This window comes from Artemia sp. Qi Xiang Cuo, chromosome 6 (genome assembly GCF_049724085.1).
Source record: "Artemia sp. Qi Xiang Cuo chromosome 6, ASM4972408v1, whole genome shotgun sequence".
NCBI classification, from domain to species: domain Eukaryota; kingdom Metazoa; phylum Arthropoda; class Branchiopoda; order Anostraca; family Artemiidae; genus Artemia; species Artemia sp. Qi Xiang Cuo.
In genome coordinates, this window is record NC_142799.1 from 51989672 (window position 1) to 52011401 (window position 21730).

The following is a 21730-nucleotide window of genomic DNA, read 5'->3' on the forward strand; positions in this document are numbered from 1 at the left end:
AAACTTCCTATTCCAGTTACTATTGGCCCAAGTCGCTCCTTTTTACGGTTCGTTACCACGAGCTGTTTGCTAGTGGGAAAATAAAGTGGTAGCCTTTAGTCTGAATTGTTGTCTAGACTTTTTTTTTCAATTTCAATCGCTTGGCATTAAAGCAATCGGACTTATTGTTTTCTAAAAACTAAGCTTTCTTGAGTTTTTTTTTTATAGTTAAAATCGTGTCTTAAAGTTCATTGATGTCAGGAACAGTTGAAGACTATTGAGAGCTTTATAAAGTGTTCTTTTATTTCAGCAGGCCACTTAAGGATTTTCCTGTTTCTATTCGCGTTTTGTTTGCGTTGGTTTTGTGTTTCAGAATTCTACAAATATAGGGCCAGCTACAAATATCACGAGCCAGTTTGTTTGAAACAGTTTTTCTAAAATATGTTGCGTAAACCGTAAAGTAGTAATTTTTGTTCGTTTTTAGTTTCAACTTTGCTCTTTACTTTCATCAAAAAAATTTTTAATTATAAGAATTCCAGAACCAATATTTTCTCCAAAACACTGATCGAATCGAAAAAAAAGTTCGTTCATTTCCATGTGCTAAGTTTTTATTAAAAAACTCGAACAATTGTTTTTTTTATAATATGAAAAGGTAATGCGAAACAGCGAAAGAATCATTTTCTCCTTTATTTATTCGGAAATTATCAGTTAAAATTACGATGATTAGCCTGTTCGAGGACAAAAACATGCAATTTTCAAAGAACTTCTCCAGTAAATTTGAAAATATGACTAGAACATTTTCCCAATTTTCACATTTTATGCAATTATTTGTTGACTTTTTTTTTCGAAAGTTGTTTGTTATTGATTAACAAAGAGTTTCTTTTCGGTAGTTTTTTCCCACTCGTTAATTTGCACTAGATAATAGTTTTCCTCTGTCCCTCTGGCGATTGTTGGAAGCTTGTTTCTGTGACATTCATTAATTGACAGGTTTGTAAAGACGGGCTTAGTGTGCTTAGTTTTGTCAAGCTTCATTGGAATATTGGATTTCTCTCTAACCTCATTGTACTATCCTGTGATGAATGAAAAAGCGGTGTTTTTTTAATGAATGTTTAAGAGCGACATTTTAATCTAAAATGAAAATAAATATCGTATATGATGGAAGCCTTTCTTATACTTATTGAGAGCGTAAGCAGTATCTATAATAGGTTAAAATTGAACGTAAAGAGCAGGGGACCTAATGGGTAGAGTGGAAACATTTTTTATGTTTAGAAGCTTTTTTCGTACTTAATCTGCCCGGGAAAAGGACTAGTGTCGTCTCAGTTACTTCACTAATACCACCTGCATTACAATGCCTTTTTGATGTTTTGCAGGACCGGATTTTTCTTCTATAAAACATTCATGTGAACGAAAGGAATTATGGAAAGTATAAGGCCCTTGACTGGGACTGCAGGTGTCACGCCATTCCCGTAATTTTATTTGACCTTAGGCTGTTTTGAGGGAAATGATCATTTGGTAATTGTTATTCGATGCCATGGGACTTACGGGATGTTTAGGGCGAAAAGGCAAGAAAGAGGGGGTGGTTCCCCTCAAAACACTTTTGGTCCTTAAACAGGACAGTAGAATTTTCAATTTACAACCGAATGAGCTCTTCCCTTTGTTTCTACGACCATCCCTTCCATGCAAAGCGTCCTGGGAAAATAAACAACAAATTAGCCTAATACATGGAAGACCATTCCCTTTTTACTGAGGCAATGTTAGTGGTTTGATGCATAGGGGGCTGTAGCCGTGAAATCATATTCTAATATTAATTTTATTTGTTTCAACTGAAACGAACCAGTTCAACAGTTAAAGTTGGGGTATTGGGTTTCGTTGATTTATCGGACCTATGTGGTCCGATCGACTCGCGGTAAAAGCTACATTCTTTTCATCACCATACACAAGGCTACGCCTTTGAGGCTGCAGTTAAATTTGGCAGGGATTACTTAAATTATTATTAAAACCATACATTAATATATTGCCAAAAACTCGTATGTTAGCGAGAAAAATAAGTCAATAACTTTGAACTGTGTCTGGAATGAGTGATTTTTAATTAGTAAGGTAAAATAAATTTTAACATCATTAACAATTTTTCTGCTACTAGTTAGATAGAAGTCCGTATATAACGTAATACGAAGTCGTGTCCGGGCAGGGTAATCCCCACTGAGCCATAGGTTTGTGACTAGTGAAATATGTCGATAAAACATTTGCAAGTATAAATTTACTTATTTTCTAACTCTACCGTATTCCTATAAAATGTAGTTGGAAAATATATAACATATTCTGGAGGAGAAGAGGTTCATTAGCAGCAATTTGGCACCTAGAAAGTGTATACACTGTCTTAATTAAAATGCTGTGCAAATTGTATAACCAGCAATTTCTCATTGGTATAATTAGCTAATTCTACATCTTTTTATACCAAATTAATCTTTTATTCTTTCACGAAGGAAAATGAGGCTGCGCTTTCATACTGATTGATTTTCTAACCTAACTTTTGTATTATAAACCAAATTCGGGTACATTAACATATTATCAAAACACAAGAATAACCGAAATGTATAAGATTATTTGAGTATTTCCCCATAAATAAATTGCAACAACCAAGAACCATAACCAAAATAACATTCTCGTAGTTTGCATTATTGGTCCGTTTCAATATTTGGGCTATGGGCGCTATACGGTTTGACAAATTTGAATAATGGGCTTAGTAGGTTTTGCTATACTTTCCCGCCTCATCCTAATCTTTAAAATCTCAACAGTTTCTTACATAAAAGTCTTCTCTAGATCTGATAATTTAAAAGCACTTCCTTTGAACAATAGGGGGCCCAAGTTCATCGAATTCATTTCTAGTTATCCAAATTTCCCGAATAAATTCCAAGCTAGATAAAATCGAGCCCCCGGCCGAGCCAGAATATTTTCTCTCTTCTTGACAATTCGACATTTGATTTGATGTGCTGGCTTCTGGAAATTGTTCTTTTTTAGCAAGTTACAAACTTTTCCGTTATACATTTTTCTTCTGTTTTGAATGTGAAGTTGGAGGAAACCAAGTTTTCAAAAGTTTAAGCGGTTATACTAGGCTTTAATACAACGTCCGTAATTCCCTGTTGCACTTGGGATAAAAGTTTAAGCCGTTTTCTTGCAGCATTTTGCTTTGTCAGCAACAACTTTTCATTAAAAGAAGAAAATAATACCATCAAAGAAAAAAGAAGATTAAGCAATACAGAAGAATTTTTGTTTTCGATTTTTTTTAGGTACATTTATATCTGAACAATTTGCAAATTTTTACTTTTGTTATTCACGTTTCCCCTCGCACTGAATCAAATTCCTGTGTACATGTTTGGTTGGAAAATAACAATTAATTTATGAGAATGATTATATTTCTTGCAGTGTAGTCAAGCTATCAAGCGTCCAGTCGAGTGGTTATCGCGCTAGTCTTAAAATCCTGAGGACAGGGGCTCGAGGTTCCTAGGGGTTCGAGACTGGTTATTTTGGTTTAGAACGGGGGTCAATGGTGTGACTATCAGCCAAAGTCGACCTGGCTCTAAATGGGTACCTGGAGAAATCTAGGGGGAAAATACGGGAAGCGTCGGATGATTTACTGCCAACCGCGCTTTGCACTCCCGGCCGAAGACAGAAAATCAGAAGATCGGTACCTGTACTGCGCAGACCGTTGGTCAGCATGCGAAAAAGTTTAATTTTATAGTCAAGCTACTTTTTTTCAGTTTTGTTTTAAGATCAAGGCTGAGGCTGTTAAAAATTGTGCAAGTCCGGTATGTTTTTGTTCTATTCATATAGATAATGTCTCCGTGTGTGTGTGTGAATAGCATTGTTTGTATGTATATGTGGCGCACTTCAGTCCCCCTTCCTCTCTTGAATAGCCTTTTGCGTGTGTGTTTGTGCGTGTCGGGGAGGTGAAACTGCTCGAGAGAAGCGACTGCCAAAAGCCCAAACTGCTATTCATAAAGAGTTAAGGAGCCGGAATAAGGTGGGAAAAACCCTACGAATTTTCTTGCAAGTTCACTGGGCAAAGCAGGCACTTCTGCTAGTACAATTTTTTAGCGTGCTTGTCTTCACACTTAAAAAAACACTAAATAATACAAGCTAGAAACTTGAAATTGTGCTCAACAATTTTGGAACTGTGGATATTGCTATAGGCTGTAATGAAAGAAAGGTTGAAATCGCTAGGGCACGTTCTACGGATGAAGGATGACAGGTTGCCAAAGATTGTGCTTTCTGGCTAAACATCTAGGGCCAAACAAGAAGCAGTTCATCCACGAATGAGGTGGGAAGAGGTGATAAGGAAGGATTGAAAGGAAATCAGCACTTCATGGAAAGGGGCACTAGAGGAGGCTCTAGACGGTCAATCATTTCGATCAAAAGCTTCCGTCAATCGATTGACAAGCATGATTGACCGTCTAGGTACCAGTTTGACGCTTGATTCAAGTGTTCACGGTGATTGATAGAAAGTTTGAATGACAAAGGTGATTGATAGAAAGCTTCAATCATTTTGACCAAAAGCAGTGTGTTAGAATAGCTATGGTCGAGATTGAAGGGCCGATTGAAGGTTAATAGAAGCACACATCAATTGATTGACGGAAACTTTTGATCACAATGATTGACCGTGTAGGGCCTCCTTAATAGTTAAAGTGCGGTTTAGTTTAGTGCGATTACAGCGATATGCAATGTTCTAGTGCCTGACAAGCGCCAAAGGAAAAACAAGGTCACATTAGTGACACAAAGACTAAAATAGTTTTTTTTGGGGGTTTGCAAAAAGGCGGGGAGGGGGGCTCACAACCTTCTTTAATTATTTTCAGTAAGAATATCAATGGCGCACTTGCTATTTCGATCTGCCGCCCTTTTCAAAGGTTTTGAAGCTCTCCACAAATTGCCATGAATTCGTTTTCCACGTCACTTTTTACTTTCAAGTTTAACGTGAGGATAATAGTTACCTTTTCTGAATTTGGGTCAAATGTCGATTCTTTTACGCTTAAAAATTTATTTTAAAACGTGCTTTTAAATAGTTTATTAATTATAAGGAATTTATGTTTTCGTTTAATTTCTATTCGTTTATAATACCATATCCAGGGCAACACTAACTATGATTTGGGTTACCACCCCTTCATCCCTCACTCTGTAAATTAAAGTTTGATTTTTGAAAAAAAAATCATTTAATTTTTGAACAAAAAGGGTTCATTTAGCGTATTTGCTTTTCAATGTGAAACATAATTCTCCAAAGTAAACTGTCGCTCTGGCAAAATGAGATGGACTTTCAGCACCCATACGTCTCCCTTTGTGCTATATATGTCCATATATGTATCCTATGTAATGAAGGGTGGTCAGAGGTCAAATCCATATTCATCGGAATATTCCTTAATTTCGTCTAAAAAACTTCTCATTGAACGTTTAAAATGTGCTCCTGCAAAATTTTCAAGTCTTAGGATCACCCCCTTTTTTCCCCATAAAACATTAAACTCTTTTGTTTATCAAAATAAGATATATTGGCGTGTAACGCTATCCTGCTTTATCAAGTTTTATTAATGCTGGTGCAATTAGACATGTATTTAAACTACTATTTCTACTAGATACGAATGCAAGAACTTATTTTTAGAGATATTATATTAAACAATAAATAAAAGTTCAAATGGGAATTTTTTTTATTAGACAGTGATAACATTCACAAAATGTACTGATATTTCGATCACATGTACAGTGACCGTCATCAGCAGTTGTCTAATAAAAGAATTTATCCCTATTCGAACTTAAATTTATCGTCATGGAAAAGCAGTGTGGTCTTCGAAATTATCTAAGGTATGATATTTCCGGGGGAAGGGGATTATAAATTCCAATATTCGAAAAATCGGAATAATCTTGAGATTTAGCGGGGCGTAGGGACGTGGGCCCCTTATGTATATGCTTTATCAAACATGTATGCAGAAATCTTTTTCGGCTTGACGATTAATGGGAGGGGGAGGGTATAATTTTTGATTAAAAACAAAATTACACAAATTAGACAGATATTATGCGAATTTCTCATGGTGAGCTCGGGTTAGTTAGTCCGGATGCTTTTTTTGCTTCCAATTTTAATAATATCCTCAAAAAAAAGCGCTTGAAAATTTTAGAATATGAATATTGACTTATGTCCCGGACGTCCTCAAGGGTCGCGTTACCATATATATTCACATATGTCGGTTCACCTCGTAATCTTTTATTTTTTGCATGATTATTTTTTTCTGATTACCAATAAAGTAATTTTTGGGCGAGGTGTTAGAGGGAGGGGGTAAGATACCTGCAAACATTCGAATGTCATAATTGATGCCAATTGCAGCGCCTTTGTAGTCACTTGCTGGAACTAAGCGAACTGACGGTGGAAGTTTCTTCAAAATTTGTATACAGAACGCTTGGCCAGAGCTTCCCAACTTTTGAAGAAGGAGAAGCTGAAAGAAAAACCAGCATGAATATAGAATATAGGATGATTTTATGTATCTAGATATCTTATACATTTAAGACTGCATTTTTCTTCCCCAGATGCTTAATTTTTTTCGGGGGGGGGGGGGGTAATTACAAATCTTGTATGAAAAATTTTATTTTTAGACGCCTTAGAGCAGTATCAGGAATTGAGGGTATTATGATGGATTGTGTTTAATTTAACTGACGGTCAAAGTGTTTTAGTAATTTTGGGCGTGTTAAAAGGGTTCTACAAATTCACTAGTATTCATTATTAGGAAACTGAAGTAAAATTAAATTAAGTAAGACAGGCCCCATAACCCTACACGAAATTGAAACTTTGCACTAACATTTGGTATCATATTTGTATATTTTCCTAATCTAAGTTAACCAGAACAGAAGCAGGTTTTACGCATCAAATTTGTATATTCAATAATATATATTTTAACTCGCCCCCTTTGCAGACTGTTTATCTTGAAAAAAGGCTGGTTAGCCGACCCAGTAAAAAGCACACCTTTCGTTTATGAAAAGGGTCGACTTGCCTTTGTCCGGACAGCGGATTAGGTGGTTAAAAAACAGCTACAAGACACATTTTGTATAAGTAACCTCGCTTCTTCGTTTAAGAATAATTGTAATGGCTTGTCATCAGTAGAACATGTACTTCGATTATACGAATGATAATGTTATTGTCGATTTTTTGGTTTGTGTAACCGTCTTCTCTTCTTAGCCATTTTGCGCAAAGACCAAAACCGGGATTTTATGCAAAGAGAGCTTTGTATTTTTTTTTTTTTGTAACGTATGATTTATTAATTATAAAACCCTTTCTCATTCTCATGGTTTCAAGATTAAAAAAATAAGAATCAACCCAAATCTATACCTAAGGTTTGGCAAAAGTAATTCCTCTTTGTTTGTTATTTTATCTATTAAAAATTAATTGTTGTGGTTACATATGTGGTTAAATTATAGGCAACTGATTAGCGGTTATTAATTATAGTGGTTACAAAAGTACTTTCTTATTCAGTCAATATAATTCTTTATGGCAGCAACACAGGCAAGAAGAGAGCGTACTTGTCAAAAATGTTTTGACTCAAAAAGTTTGTATTCTTTTTGGTGACTCAAAATTTGGCATAATGGGTCAGACATTTTAGACGTGCATCAAAGAGAAACCACACGGATTATGTGATTGGCTATCAAAAATACATAAAAAAAATACTGCTATTACTACTACAACTTCCTGTAGCACTAATCTGTCTCAGGGCATCACACCTACACAGCCTTCTCCCCCATCCCAGTTTATTTAAAGTCTCTCTATTTGAACCCTTTCAAGAAGTTCCAGTTTCTCACATCTTTCCTCACGACCTCCTCCCACCCAAGTCGGGGACGACCTGCTTTCCGTTTGGCCCTAGATGGTTGGCCGAAAAGGACGATCTTCGGCAGTATGTCATTCTTCATCCGCAGAACGTGCACTAGCCATTGTACCTTTCTCTCATTATATCAGTAGAAAGCGGGATAGAACCCCATTTGCCGTACGGCTTATGAGGGAACGGAGAGCCCAAACCATCTAACAACTAAAATAAAATAATAGAACACACTTTTAATGCTGAATTTTGGGACAGTAATCTCTATTTTTCTCTTTGATAGCCAAACCCAGAACGAATGTAAACTAGATTTCCGTCGCTGGGGCAATATCAAATGTTTTGGGAACCCTTTGTCGGCATCCGGAACACTTTGATTTTGTTCTTGCGCCATCGACTAAACGACATAGTTTTCGAACCTTAAAAATGTGAGGCCCGAAAAAAAACAATTCTGTCGATTGTCGAAAAGATACAATTAACTCCAAGTTCTCAGTTAATGCAACCATCAATTCTAATTACTAGATCAAGGTGTAGTGTTAGACATATTGGGCTTCAATTTGGGAAGACTCGCCGAATGAGTTAAGGTGGAGAATTTGTTTTGCCGAAATTTCGTAAACTGCTTAAAGTGTATTGTATTAAAGCTTAGGAATTTGTGTGTTCTTCTCAGCTGTCTAAGTTGTGAATTCTTGTTGTTTTTGGGATGGTTGGCATTGGATTTGCGTGGATTTTTTCTTTTGTGATTGGGGGTCTGATTCTGGTCAACCTTATTTCGTCTTTTTTTTCTTCCTCTTCTTTTTCTCTTTAACTCAATTGAATTGTTTTGGTAATATTGTAGGATCGTATTGTAATTGATGTATGTGTTTTCTTTATAAATCAACCTATATATATATATATATATATATATATATATATATATATATATATATATATATATATATATATATATATATATATATATATATATATATATATATATATATATATATATATATATATATATATATATATATATATATATATATATATATATATATATATATATATGTATATATATATATAGTATATATGTATATATATATATATAGTATATATATATAAACGCTGTATTATTTTGCTTCAAAGCATAAGCCTAACCTTATTTGTGTCTATGCTACTAGGGCTATTTTACTTTCCCTTAACATATAGCATATATTTATTGTTCCATATGTATTTAATGGTGAAAATAATTTGATTCTATTTTTATAACTGAATGATCGCCACATAAACAATTTACTAATAATTGCGTTCATATATTATTTTCTACCATCGTTGCGTATCCACTTGCATGACGGCAAATTTCTCTATCGCAAAAATTTGATGTGGTGTCAATGGCTGTGTTCTGCAAGTACATCCGCCAGTGTCCTCATCTTAAATTTTTATCCTTGAGTCAACTTATGTTTTTATAACTACCTAACACGTCTTTACCCTTCCTAATCCCCACTTTAAACTGACTTAGGACACTGCTTGAGTGTGATCTTCACTTCTAATGTTAAGAAACAGCTTTTCTGTATATCCTAGTGTTGTCAATCGAATCCGTAAATCTTGGATTTACAATAACATAATCAACAAGGTTAGCCGTCTTACTACCATGCGAAATTTATTAAGAATGTCGCTGCTCGAATGATGACATAAAAGAAAGAAAACAAAATAAAAAGTTCAAAGAATTTAAGCAAATGCAGAAACTGTGCCACCAGGCTGTAAGAGAAGATGCTTGACAGTAATACTGGAAAACTGCTGGTGACGATATGCTAGTGACGGCTTCATGCTCGGACACAAGAAAGCTGTATCTGCTACTCAGGGAAGAAGCAGGATGGTCAACCAAACATGCAAGAGAGACTAATAAAGATTAATCTGATATATCTAATAAAAAACAAAAATAAGGTTGTAGAAAGACGGTAACAGGATTTTGAAACCTTGAAACTCCGCATTTGGACCTGATTAATCAACCGACACTGTACCATTAAACGGCACTCAATCAACCATGGCCGACAAAACAGTTCCGACTGCAACTGCATATAGGAGCATGGACTATAGCTACCCATTCTTCTTGGGAATTTCAGAAAGCTATCAAAAACTTGAATCATCACAAAACTCCTGGGATAAGTGTTATGTCAGCTGAGCGTTCGACACACACAGAAAATACGAAGAAAATAAAATGATTCATAAACCAAAATCGAATGAACGAACAACCAACGTCGCTCCGTAGCCTGCAGAAAATAAAAGAGTGATCTATGAAGCCTTTCACCAAACATGCTATCTTTATCTTTTAGCATACAATTTAAATTCTTTTGAAAGCTCAAGAATAAAAGGAAATGTATTTTCAGCAGTTACATAGCTACTATTTGTTTTTTTGGAATGCCTAGTTTTCGACTTGTCGGGCAATTTGAGGTTTGGTATGGTCCGATGTCTTTCTTGGATTTTAATTTGGATGTTAAAACATAAAGTTAAATAGAAATTAATTATAATTTTAAACACAAACTAAGTATGACCTTAGTTAGACACATTTTGCCTTTTATTTACCAGACATCAAATAACTCAAGAGGCTTATTTACCAGACAACATGCTTGCAATCTCACAGAGATTCCAATAAGCACAGATTACAAATCAATAAAAGATCCATTCATGTTTTAAGGGCGATGCTGCTCGGACCCTTACAAGTTCCCTGCAAGCAACTGTTCTAGATATTACACTAAAGCTGCTAAGCTGTTCAGACTATGGTTTGCTAGAAAGACACCACCTAGAATCAGAGATGCACCTGAGATAAAGATGCACTGTGATAATAATTACCTGAGCAGAATTCAAATTTTGTGAAATAATTGGTCCTTCTTCTGTCTCTTGCGGGAAAATTTGTCGTCTGTATAATATTGATTCATTTGAAAGTCGTAAACCCATCACTTCTTCGTCATCTCTTCCGTATCGAAAGGTAATCGTAACTTGTATAAATACCTAAATAACGTAGGTAAATAAGATTAAATGAATGTACACTATAAACTTAGACTGAATAAATTTGTTTGTAAAACTGATTTTATTATTAATTTGACAATGCTTAAATGAATCAGTTAATCCCTTACATGATATATCCCTTACAGGCTACAGCCTTTGAGAGGATGAGACATTTTAAGGGATGGGTGCAAATCAGAGTTGGGAATTTCTTTTACTCTGCCTTGTGTGCAGTTAGTGCTGCTGTCGCTTGTAAAGTGGCGCACACAAATCCTAGAAATCTTTGAAGATTGACGTTTCGTATGTTAAGTAAAATTTCAAAGTCTCATGAAGCAGTTCTTGGTAACGAACTGTAAGTAAGGAGCGAGTCGAGCCATTAATAGCTGAAACTCTAAAAAACAAAATTTTGATAGCAATATATACATCAGAAGATTTGGCTTTTTATGCTGATTCCAAATACAATCATTATATTTAATGTTACCCATCAAAAGCTATGAACTTAAACTCAAAAGCGAAAAACTAAGCAATCTTAATGCAAATCATACCATCAGACTCGGCATATCAGAACCTTACTGCAGAGCCTTACTCTAGACGCTTCAATCTCTCATCTGCCATAAATGTGCAATTTTGTATTTTTATTTTTTTCTGCTAGAAGAAAAATTGCGGATGCGTGAATATTTTTTTTTCTCCCAGGGGTAATCGTATCGAACTGATAAGTCCTAAAAGATCGATAGAGAGCTCACTCGAACAAAATTCGAAAGTTCTATCGCCCATTTTAAGTGAAGGAAAAGATCGGAGAGGAACTATTCCCCATCCCGCAGCCCTTTTCCCCCAAAGTCACCTGATAAAAAAATTCGAGATAGCAATTTTTCAGCAAAGTTGAAAAATCCAATATTTGAGCCTCTGGGGATGAAGTTTTCGGGGGGGTGTTTTTCTGGGGAAATTTTACACGGGGTTAATAGCCAGAATAAAGAATTCTAAAAAATTATTTTGATTTGTCTTACTTTCTCTTTGGCAGCTCAATTTTACATGTAATGATATTCCGGGGAAAAATTTCAGCGGGGTTGGAACTGTCTGAGGGATTTTTTGTGGGTGGTGGGAATTTTCCGTGGGAGAAATTCTCTATTTCTAAATATGTAATTCTATGTACGTTAAGAGAAGAGTTATTAAAATCAATCTTTCAAGCCTTGTGAATCATATTTGATAGACTTAAGGAAACTTGTAAATTGTAAATGAATTGCAAAGCTTCTCTGTCCTCTGAGAACAGCCTAGCAAACGGTTTTTGACAATTATTTCTGGAGTGTGAAAATGCGAGATACGACCTAACAATAAGAAACTGACAAAATGGCTTGTCTAATATAGTATCATATTACAGTCAATGAATTTGCACTTACTTGTAAGCATTCTTTTACTAGCACTGACTTTTAATTATTACCAGTGAGTGAAAAATCATTTATTTGTCAACTTCAATATCTTTTTTAGAACCAGTAGCAGGTGATTTTGATTCAATAAATAAATTGACTTTTGCCTGAATTAAATTAAAAACTGACGATATAAACTTGAATGATCAGAGAGTATCCTTTATGCGAGGGGGGGGGGGGTGCCACTGACCACGTCTGCCCAAGTGCTTCCAGAATGCGACAAATAAGTCAGTTGGTGATCTAATGTATGGTACTTACCAGATACCTTTCAAAATATTTAAACAAACAGTTGCATTGTTTAAAGCAAATATAACCAAAATAGCCCTTTCATTATGGTAGTATTGTGAGAAAAAAAATATTGCCCCACTGTTCTTGTACCCTTTCATTCATTATTGAGGCATTTATTAAAAATTCAAACTGTATCTTAATGAGCGGGGGGGGGGGGCCGAGGGTATTCGCAGACCCCTCTTAATTTGAAAATATTATTACATCCATTTTTATATCATATTTTGGATAATCTTGATTATGACGGGGTGCTGCAAGCCTTTTTTGGCGCCTTTCTATTTAGACTTAAAATTAAACTTCTTGGGGCTTTATCCCCCCTCCCTCTAAAAAATGATACACTGAACTTCTTTCTAATAACAAAATGATAACAATGCAGTATCTTAATTTTAAAACGATAATATCAATGTATAAACGGCATATAAAACCGTTCATTGTTTATGGAACAGACACTAGTTTAGGCGTGAATGTTCTGCCACATGATTCCTGGTCAAACAAGGGGCAATCTGTCCATCTTTTCTACTACAAGTTCATGAACAAAAGGTAATCCTGGAGGTATTTTTTGGAACCTTTCAACTGCTCTGAATTAAAATGAATACCTTCTAATTCCTAGCAAGGCGCGATATGCCCGCCTCTTATGTGATAACATATATGTCAAGAATGGAATAATTACAGAACCTTTGTCCTTGGGGCTACGTAGGTTACGTAATTTTTCGACCCTTAATATCATTCTGACGGAATTGGCTATATCAAAATTTTGATCCGATGCCACGAGTGAGCCGTGCCTACTGGCAGAAAAAGGGCACCAATTGACGGTGTATTATTATACAGTCACTCAAGGCTCTAAGTTCTTACGATCGCCCTTTTATGAGTTACCCTTTCATCGTTGCTTGGAAAGGGCCTTCCTATTTTAGTTTCAGTGTTTGTTTTAAGGTTTGGTTTTTCTATTATCCATTGGACTTCTATCTATATTTTTTTTATTATTCTGCACTGAAGACGGTCAAGCAGAGGTCTCGGCCGAAATACTTCATAGTTCTCTTCGATTTTTCTCTGGATGTTATTATCCTCGTTTCTCTCTTCTTTACGATTCTTTCGTGTTATCGTGATTAGCCAGTGTGGTCTCAGAAATTGTTTGATGTAGATCAGGAATATCAAATGTGGGACTTTTCATGAACTGCAGTAATGAACCGCCTTTCGAAAACAGCTTAGATGACATTTTTAGCAATTATATCAGAAGCATAAGAATGTCAGTGACGATCATTAGGTGTGACAGTGACTATTTGCCTTAATTTGTCTGGACAGTTTAGATGACAATTTTTGGCAATTATATCAGAAGCATAAAAATGGCAGTTGCGACCTTTAGGTGTGACAGCGACAATGTGGGTTTTATTTTTATAAATTGGTTAAAAACGTAATAAATCTTCTTACCTTTTTTGTTTTCATCTCTTCTTCTTTTATTGTGAAAACACCATCTATTCTAAGGAGGTCATTTTCTGTTATAACAATATCCCTTGTGGGTAAGTACAAAGCTAGGGCTCGACTTAGAGATACTTTCTTATATACCCTATAAATGAAAACAAGTGGATGAAATGAAATAAATGAAAATCAATTGTCTACAAAAAATATATGTTTCTTCTGAACCATATCTCCCATCAGTTAAAAGTCTAGTGGATACTAAACTCTATAGTGACCATTTAAACAGTAAAATAAAAATAAAGTAACGATAGTAAACAAATAATATAAACCTGAAAACGTAATTAAAGAATTATAAAACATCTAAGAAATCAAGATATATTGTCTCAACTTTTTTTCTCTCAAGGACCGGCCTACAGAGAAGCACTGAATTTTACTTGTAAAACATGTTGTGACTCTGGAGCATTTTTATGTTTTTACTAGCTTAAAATTTCATATAATTCAACCAATCGCTTTTTGCGTTCTTTTTATCGGCTCAAAGTTCGATATAACAGCAGTAACACATTAAAAAATAGGGGGGCTAGTTGACTTCCCTCTCTGAGATACGCAAAGGAATAATGTGATCAGCTATAGAAAAGGAATAATAATAAAAAAAATTGTGACCGTTGATGCTATAAAATAAACTTTTTTGTTTAAAGCTCAATTTTTAAAATCGAAGTATAGGACAATAATCTCTGTTTTACTCCATGTTTGGACTCTCGAAGAAATGTCTACAGTGCTTCTGGTTAAATTTGAGCTGTGATCTTGAGAAAGGATACATAAGTAGATATTTTCGAACGATTTTTTTGAAGGGGGGAGTAGATCATTTTTCAAAATATAAAAAATGGGGGGAGGGAATTTGTAAAGATTAGAGAATTTTGCAAAATCTTGAAAAGCATAAAAATTATTCTAGGGCTATCGTGTGATTTTCCTATCCTTTCTATCCTTTTTCACATCTTTTTCATCCTTTTTTATATCTATCCTTTTTCATTTCTCAAATGTTTGCGAGCTCGGTAGTGGTAAGAGATGAAAAAAAGTTCCGCTGCGGGGATTAAGCAACGGAGAAGAAAGACTTGAAAAGAAGGTAACGACATTCTTAAGTAATTTTCTAGAAATAAATTGTCGTTTCTGGTTTTTTTATTTACTAAATAGTATAAACAAGAAGTAAGACTAAACATTAGTAGAATGGGGGTGTTACTCCGGAACGAACTCCTTATATGGGCATAGAATACGGAACGAACTCCTTATATGGGCATAGAGTCATTAGGGAGAACACGTGGTTAATGGGGTCAATGACCTCTTTTTCCAAGGTCGATTTATTTGATGTTTCTATGTGTAATAACTCCGGAACGAAGGTTGCACATGCGCATTGAATTCTAACGGGAACAATTTTATTGATCTAGGACTCGAGGGGGAAGTGAATTTCCGAAAACTTGATTGCATAATCGATCGTGAATGTTATGAACCAGAAATAGTATTTGTTATTGTTGCTCGAGCTGAATGTTATGATCCAGAAATAGTATTTGTTGTTGTGGATAAAATTGTTCAATGTTATGAGTTCCCCGGAAACAGTTAGATCACGTGTTTCCTTCTCAGCCAATCAGCGAGTCGGTTACATCCCCCTTCTCAACCAAACATGGGCCTGCTTACATATAATTTTCCCCATTACATAACAATTCGCCCTTGAGATTTCGTATATAACGGGCATGCAATGTGATTAAATTATCAGAAAGTATTTTGACACTGTGTAAACAACAATGGATAAATTTAACTCTTTAGAAGCATTGACAGCCGCAATTAGCAATGTAATTGCATTTTTATTTTCAAACGAATTTTCCTTGGACATCCTCCAGTATATTCAGCTAAAACGTAAATATATTCCTTTACCCCAAACCCCCCACCCCCAAACCATACAAACATCATTATAATCAATGGAAAACGCAAAATATATTCTTTTTACCCTCGAAACCTAACCCCCCCACTGTTTTACAATCAAATTCTCGCAAAAAGAAATAATTCTCTTTTCGTTAAAGTTTGACTTTTCTCTATTGTATTCCTTTCTCTAATGTGATTTAAAGTGTCTACTGACTTCTGTCAATTTTTAATGAAAATGCCGCTCTGTTTTGACACAAGACTCCAATGTGAGGCCTATAATTAGCTGTCACCCTTTTTCCGGTGTGTTCACGCTATCCGTCTAGTCAAAGGGTTTTGTTTTGGCTGTCAAATTAAAACAGTTTTAGGCAAAAAGAGATTGCTGTATATTAAGCTTGTAGTTTCATAACCTTGTATTTGTCGGAGAAGCGGTGGAAGAGATTATTTTTAAATTAAGTTTAAAAATATTTTTAGAACATTTTGTGAAAGGGGGGAGGGGGCAATACATTGCTTCTAACAGCTTCCTTGTAAGTAAATTATGTAAAGGGGGAGGGCAATGCCTTCAATTCTACCGCCATCAGTGTAAAATGAAAACAAACTATTTCTTTGCATTAAAAGTAAGGGCATTGTATTTGTCAGAGAGCCGGTGAAAGAGATTATTTTCAAATTAAGTTTAACAATATATTTAGAACATTATGTGAAAGGGGGAGGGGGCAATACATTGCTTCTAACAGCTTCGTTGTAAGTAAATTATGTAAAGGGGGAGGGCAATGCCTTCAATTCTACCGACATCAGTGTAAAATGAAAACAAACAGTGCAGGGCTAGAAAAGTCTTTGGGAGTTGCATGAAGCTAATATTATGTATAAATTGAATAGCTTTTTAACCTATGTTTGCAAAATATAGGCCTACAGGTCGATGGGTTAACGATCTAATTTAAAGCCTATAGACCGGAAAATTTAATATTTTTCTAAATGGTAAAAATAGAATCAATTATTCCTATCCTATGGCTATAGACTACTGATTGTCTAATAAAAACGTTTGATTTCTAAGCATAATATATTTCTCGCGAAAATTTTACTTTTTACTTTACTGAAAAGAGATAAATTACATGGATGAGGGTACTAACTTTCTTTCTGTAAAAAAAAAGGGGCAAATTATTTTGATACTAATTTTTTCTCTTCTTTTAAGGCAAATTGTGAAGAATGGTTGTCGCCGTCACCCGCTAAGAAAGCGAGAGTGGATGAACCAAGACCATCCATTATTAAGTATGCTGGCCCAACCCCAAAACAAGAGTTGCCGGCCCAAGTGCAGCCATCACTGCCAGCCCCCATACAGTCCAGTCAAAAACCGAAAAGAGAATGGGCGGCTTCTTATAATATGGTGAACCCTGCCGGCTCATCTATGCAATCCCATAACATCGCAGTCCAATCTGCACAAGAACAGTGCGACGCCGCCCCGTCCACCCTCCAACACGCACTACCTGGTCCTTCGGGCACCCAAGACCAGACGGATTATGCAAATGTAAGCATTTTTTCCTACCTTTCTATTTCTTCCAATGTTTTTTTCTTTTTCAATTCCCAATATAAACTTATCTCAGCGGGATATTATCCCCTCACCCCCCAACCATTGTTTTAAATTTCTCTCCCTCGGAGATATCTAAAAGTTAATTTTTTTTTTGCAAAGAAACCACTCTTTTCTAATCTTTGCTATCGCTTCGATATCTCATAAGCGAATATTTTCAGGTAATTTCTATTAATAATCACCGCCTTTGAAATTCAAAATGCTATTTTTTCTAATCTTTACTATTTTCTCTATTGCTATCACATATATTTTTAGGTACCTTTGAAACACCGACTGCTCTTTTTCACGTAATTTTGAGAGAGATTATCCCATCTGTCACATATTGTCGTTCTAATTTACACTGAATATTTCTATCGTGCCATGTTTCGCTCCTACATAGAATATAGAACTCCAATAACCTAATATTAATTTTGCAGACAATTTGTTTTCCGCTATTTCAGAAAACAAAGAATTACGCAAAGGCCATTGAAACCTTGATTGACTAAAACCGCTAATGTAAAACAAAACAGGGAAAGGAGATGCCAAAATTATTTATAATCTCGCGCGGGGAGCTTTATGTCAAAACACAGCGGTATAATGCCTAAGAAGTGACGGGGAAAGCGGCTTAATGGTTCTCAACATTTTGAAGTTCAAACTCGTTCATCTAACCTCCATAATTAAACTCATGTGTTTACCGAACCTGTATGGAATTAGAAAAAATATTTCAACTTTTTTGGGAACATTATGTAAATGGCCGGGAGCCGCGGAGCCGGTGGGTCCGGGAAGCGCCGGTTTGATTTTCTTTCAGTTGAATTAACCAAATGCTACTATGCTCATACTGCTACTACTACTAAGCGCTGACTTTAAATAATAATTCAAATTTTAACAGTAGGGGTGATTTGAACACATTGAAAATAAGCTATTTTTTCATTTATAGTTTGTCCTTGTTCCATACTCCCCATCTCCCCCCTGCTCGTCAGTTGGAGAAGAAGAGGAAGAACCAATTCTAACACCGCCAGTGGAGTTTCAGGACAACGAAATCATTAACTCTATTGAAGTCCCTTTCGATATTGATGACTTTTTAGCTGATTTTTTTAATTTAGATAATAGCACAGTTGAACTGGGAGACTTACATTTGCTAAGTCCTAATAATTTGCAGCTTTTAGCGTTTTTTACACGGTAATTAACAGGTAACCCTCAAACCTCCTATACCCTAACGACTCCACTTCGAACAACTGAAGTGGAGCATTCTCCAGATATTGTTGAACAACTTGGGGGAGGGGGTAATATACACGCGGGGGCGGGGGGTACAACTTTCCCCGATTTTCAATTGTCGAATACAATTTTAAATAATATAGTTGTTTTCACTGCAACGTTTGGAGATCCCTTTAATACCCTAATGGGGGGAAAATTTGTTTTTGAACCTGTAAAAAGTGTGAGTGTCTTGTCGTATAATAGCAGTGCACTACCGGAGAACCCATTTTAGTGGTGGGGGAGGGAATCAAGGAAGGTTTCTATTGTTCTAAAGGTTTTCTATTTGGATGAGTTGCAAAGCGAAGTTTATTCTCATTATGTACATTCCGAGATGCGTTTGGTTTATTCGAATTTAGAAAATTTTGAGGGTGCTTTCATGGATTGGGTAGATCAAATTATAACGCATCTTGAGAACTTTAATGAAAATGGGAGTGGATCTCTAGTTCTTTTTGTTGAAAATTTAAGTGTTAATATATGTAAATTTAAGAAAGGTTTTATTTTAAGAGGGGGGGCAGGGTCTGAGAGGGCAGTAGTTTTAAATTATAATCCAGATCTAGTAGGTTGTCAAGGTGTCCAGCGGATCTGTTTTGAAACAGGTCATATGTGTTTCAGATATGCTTTCCTCATCTCAGCATTCCAGCCTCTAGCTCGGAACGCTACCAAGACGAATTTAGACAATTGGGCTGTACATGGGAAGGACGGGTCCGATTTCCCCATTGTAGATTTTTCTTGCTTAGATGGGAAATACCCAGTGACGCTAAGATCTATTTATATTTTTGAAAGGGCTAATGCTCACTTAAATATCGGCATTACTGTGTTACAATACGAAACTGAATTTGAAGATGGAACTCGCTCTAAAAAGAAGGGGGTGGTCTTCCCCGTAAGGGGTCCCTCAGTTGATTTGGTTAAACACTGAGTTTGGTTGCTTTACACGGCACCTAGTCAACCGAACATAATCGATCATTTTAACCCTATCACTGACATCAGTCGAGTTCTGGGGGGTGGTAAGCTTAATGGGGTACGTGTGTACTGCACAAATTGTCTGTCAATAGTTCGAGGTGAAATAAAAATATTGGATCATATGAGGCACTTTAGCCAACACGGATATTAGACAGTGCACCCGGTTTCAGGGAATCGGGTCGTTTTCTGATTTAAAAATGTTAAAAATAAACTTCTCCAATGCGAAAACATATCTGGGGACACCGAGGATCACTTGAGTAGGAGGACTGATCCCATAGATCACATTCGAATCGAAAAATACAAAGACGTTTCAGTGTTCTACGCCTATGTAATGATAGATAGTTCTAACAACCTGCAAGGGTGATACATAGCTGAAACAGTTGCTGAGCGGGAGTGCATGGACAAGGCACTGACTAAACTGATTGGCACGGCTAATGGTGCTATTTCTCGTTTGAGAAATACCCCTTATCCAATGGTGTTGTCCGCAGAGGATCGTCTCGCGATTAAAAATCAAAAAATAGGTGGGGTTTGTAAGGGGGAGTTTGCTGAGGTGGATAAGGGGACTAACGGGTAACGCGGGGGGCGGGAGAAAGTCAGAGATCATGACCATTTGTGGCAGGAAATATCCTCGGGGAGTAGTAATTTTAGGGGGGTTGCGCATCAATCGTGTAATTTAACTGTGAGCCATCATTTTTTTATCCCTTTTTTTATTCATAACTCAAATTATGATTTAAAATTTATTTGACCAACACTGGCACGTATGCACGAAGAGGGAGGGGGAGTAGATTGTCCCGGGTTCAATAGTTCATTTACCTACAACATTATTCCCAAATCGGCTGAGAAGTTATTGCTTCTCGAACTGAAATGGCAGGCAGTGAATAATGGGCATATGTGCTGGAATAAAATCAGGTTTTTAGATTCCTTTAGTTTTTTCCCCACAGCATTTAGTCAATTGATTCAAGTGCAAAAAAGCGACAATTTTGATAGCTTTCCCTTGCTTAAACAGCACTTTCCAGACAGTGAAATGTATGACCTGTTGACCTGCAAAGGTATATACGCATACGATTATTACTGATCTGGCGCTCGCTTAAGTGAGGAGAAACTACCTCCAATTGAAGCTTTTTACAATTCACTGACCAACAGTGAATGCACAGCCGAGGAGTATGAGTTTGCCAAGAAGGTGTGGTCCAAGGGGGATTGTAAAAATGGGTGGGATTATTGTAGACTGTACTTGGACAGTGACGTTCTAACTCTGTTGGATATAGTCTGTAAGAACACAGACCAGATCTATTCAGAGTTCGGGTTAAATATAGGCTACTTTTTTTCCACACCCTACTTAGTACTGTATTTAATTTTAAACATTAGCAGGGAGGACATAGGCCTAATCACTGACAAAGATGAACACCCTTTTGTAGAGCGTTCAATGATGAGTGGGTATGTTTTTCACGGGGACCGCATCTTATTAACCGATCTGAGCGGACAAAGCTCTGGTGCAAAGTCAAGTGCAGTGTTCTTTGACATGAACTCATTGTACCCCTCGGCAATGTCCCACTTCTCTTTGCCGTGTGGGAACTATCAATGGCTTGAGAATCCTTGTGAGTTCTCCGCTATAACCACTGTCGAAGACAATGGGCCACTAAGATGTTTCGTTGAAGTTGACGGTCACATTCCGCTGGCGCTTCACGACTCAGTCAAAGATTTTGTCTTTCCCTTTATCAATGGGCCCGTGAGCAGGGACTGTCTGAGCCCCTACACTCATTCAGTGGTTGAGGATATGGGGATGCACTGGACTCCCTCTAAACAGAAACTGATTGCTGATTTGGACCCTAAGGAGAATATCGTTGTTCACCATGTGCTTTTGCACTGGAGGGTGAGCAATGGCTTCAAGATCACTAAAATACACAGGGTCCTGCAGTTCAATCAGAGACCATAATTAAAAACGTTTATCGACACCTTTGTCGATAAACGCTCTAGGGCAAGTTCAAAGGTGGAGAAGGAAATGTATAAGCTCATCCTAAATTCAGCGTTTGGCAAAATGTGTGAGAGCGTTCGTAATAGATCTCGCTGCGACGTCGTGCCTGACCCTCTAGAGTGTGCACGAATTATTGCCGACCCTAATTTTACATCGTTCACGA

General features: G+C 36.4%; 2 protein-coding genes across 10 annotated transcripts in view; one reads left to right on the forward strand and one right to left on the reverse strand.

Moving 5' to 3' along the window:
* LOC148951358 (14 kDa phosphohistidine phosphatase-like) overlaps positions 1-21730 on the forward strand; it is a 163399-nt gene that overhangs the window by 79727 nt on the left and 61942 nt on the right. The gene's annotated exons all lie outside the window — the stretch shown is intronic.
* LOC148951359 (phosrestin-2-like) overlaps positions 1-21730 on the reverse strand; it is a 97939-nt gene that overhangs the window by 25867 nt on the left and 50342 nt on the right. The window contains exons 4-6 of the mRNA XM_089090251.1: positions 13925-14060; positions 10641-10799; positions 6302-6449 (exon numbers count right to left, since the gene is read on the reverse strand). Coding sequence (XP_088946377.1) covers positions 6302-6449; positions 10641-10799; positions 13925-14060 — 443 coding nt within the window. The remainder of the gene's footprint in view (positions 1-6301; positions 6450-10640; positions 10800-13924; positions 14061-21730) is intronic.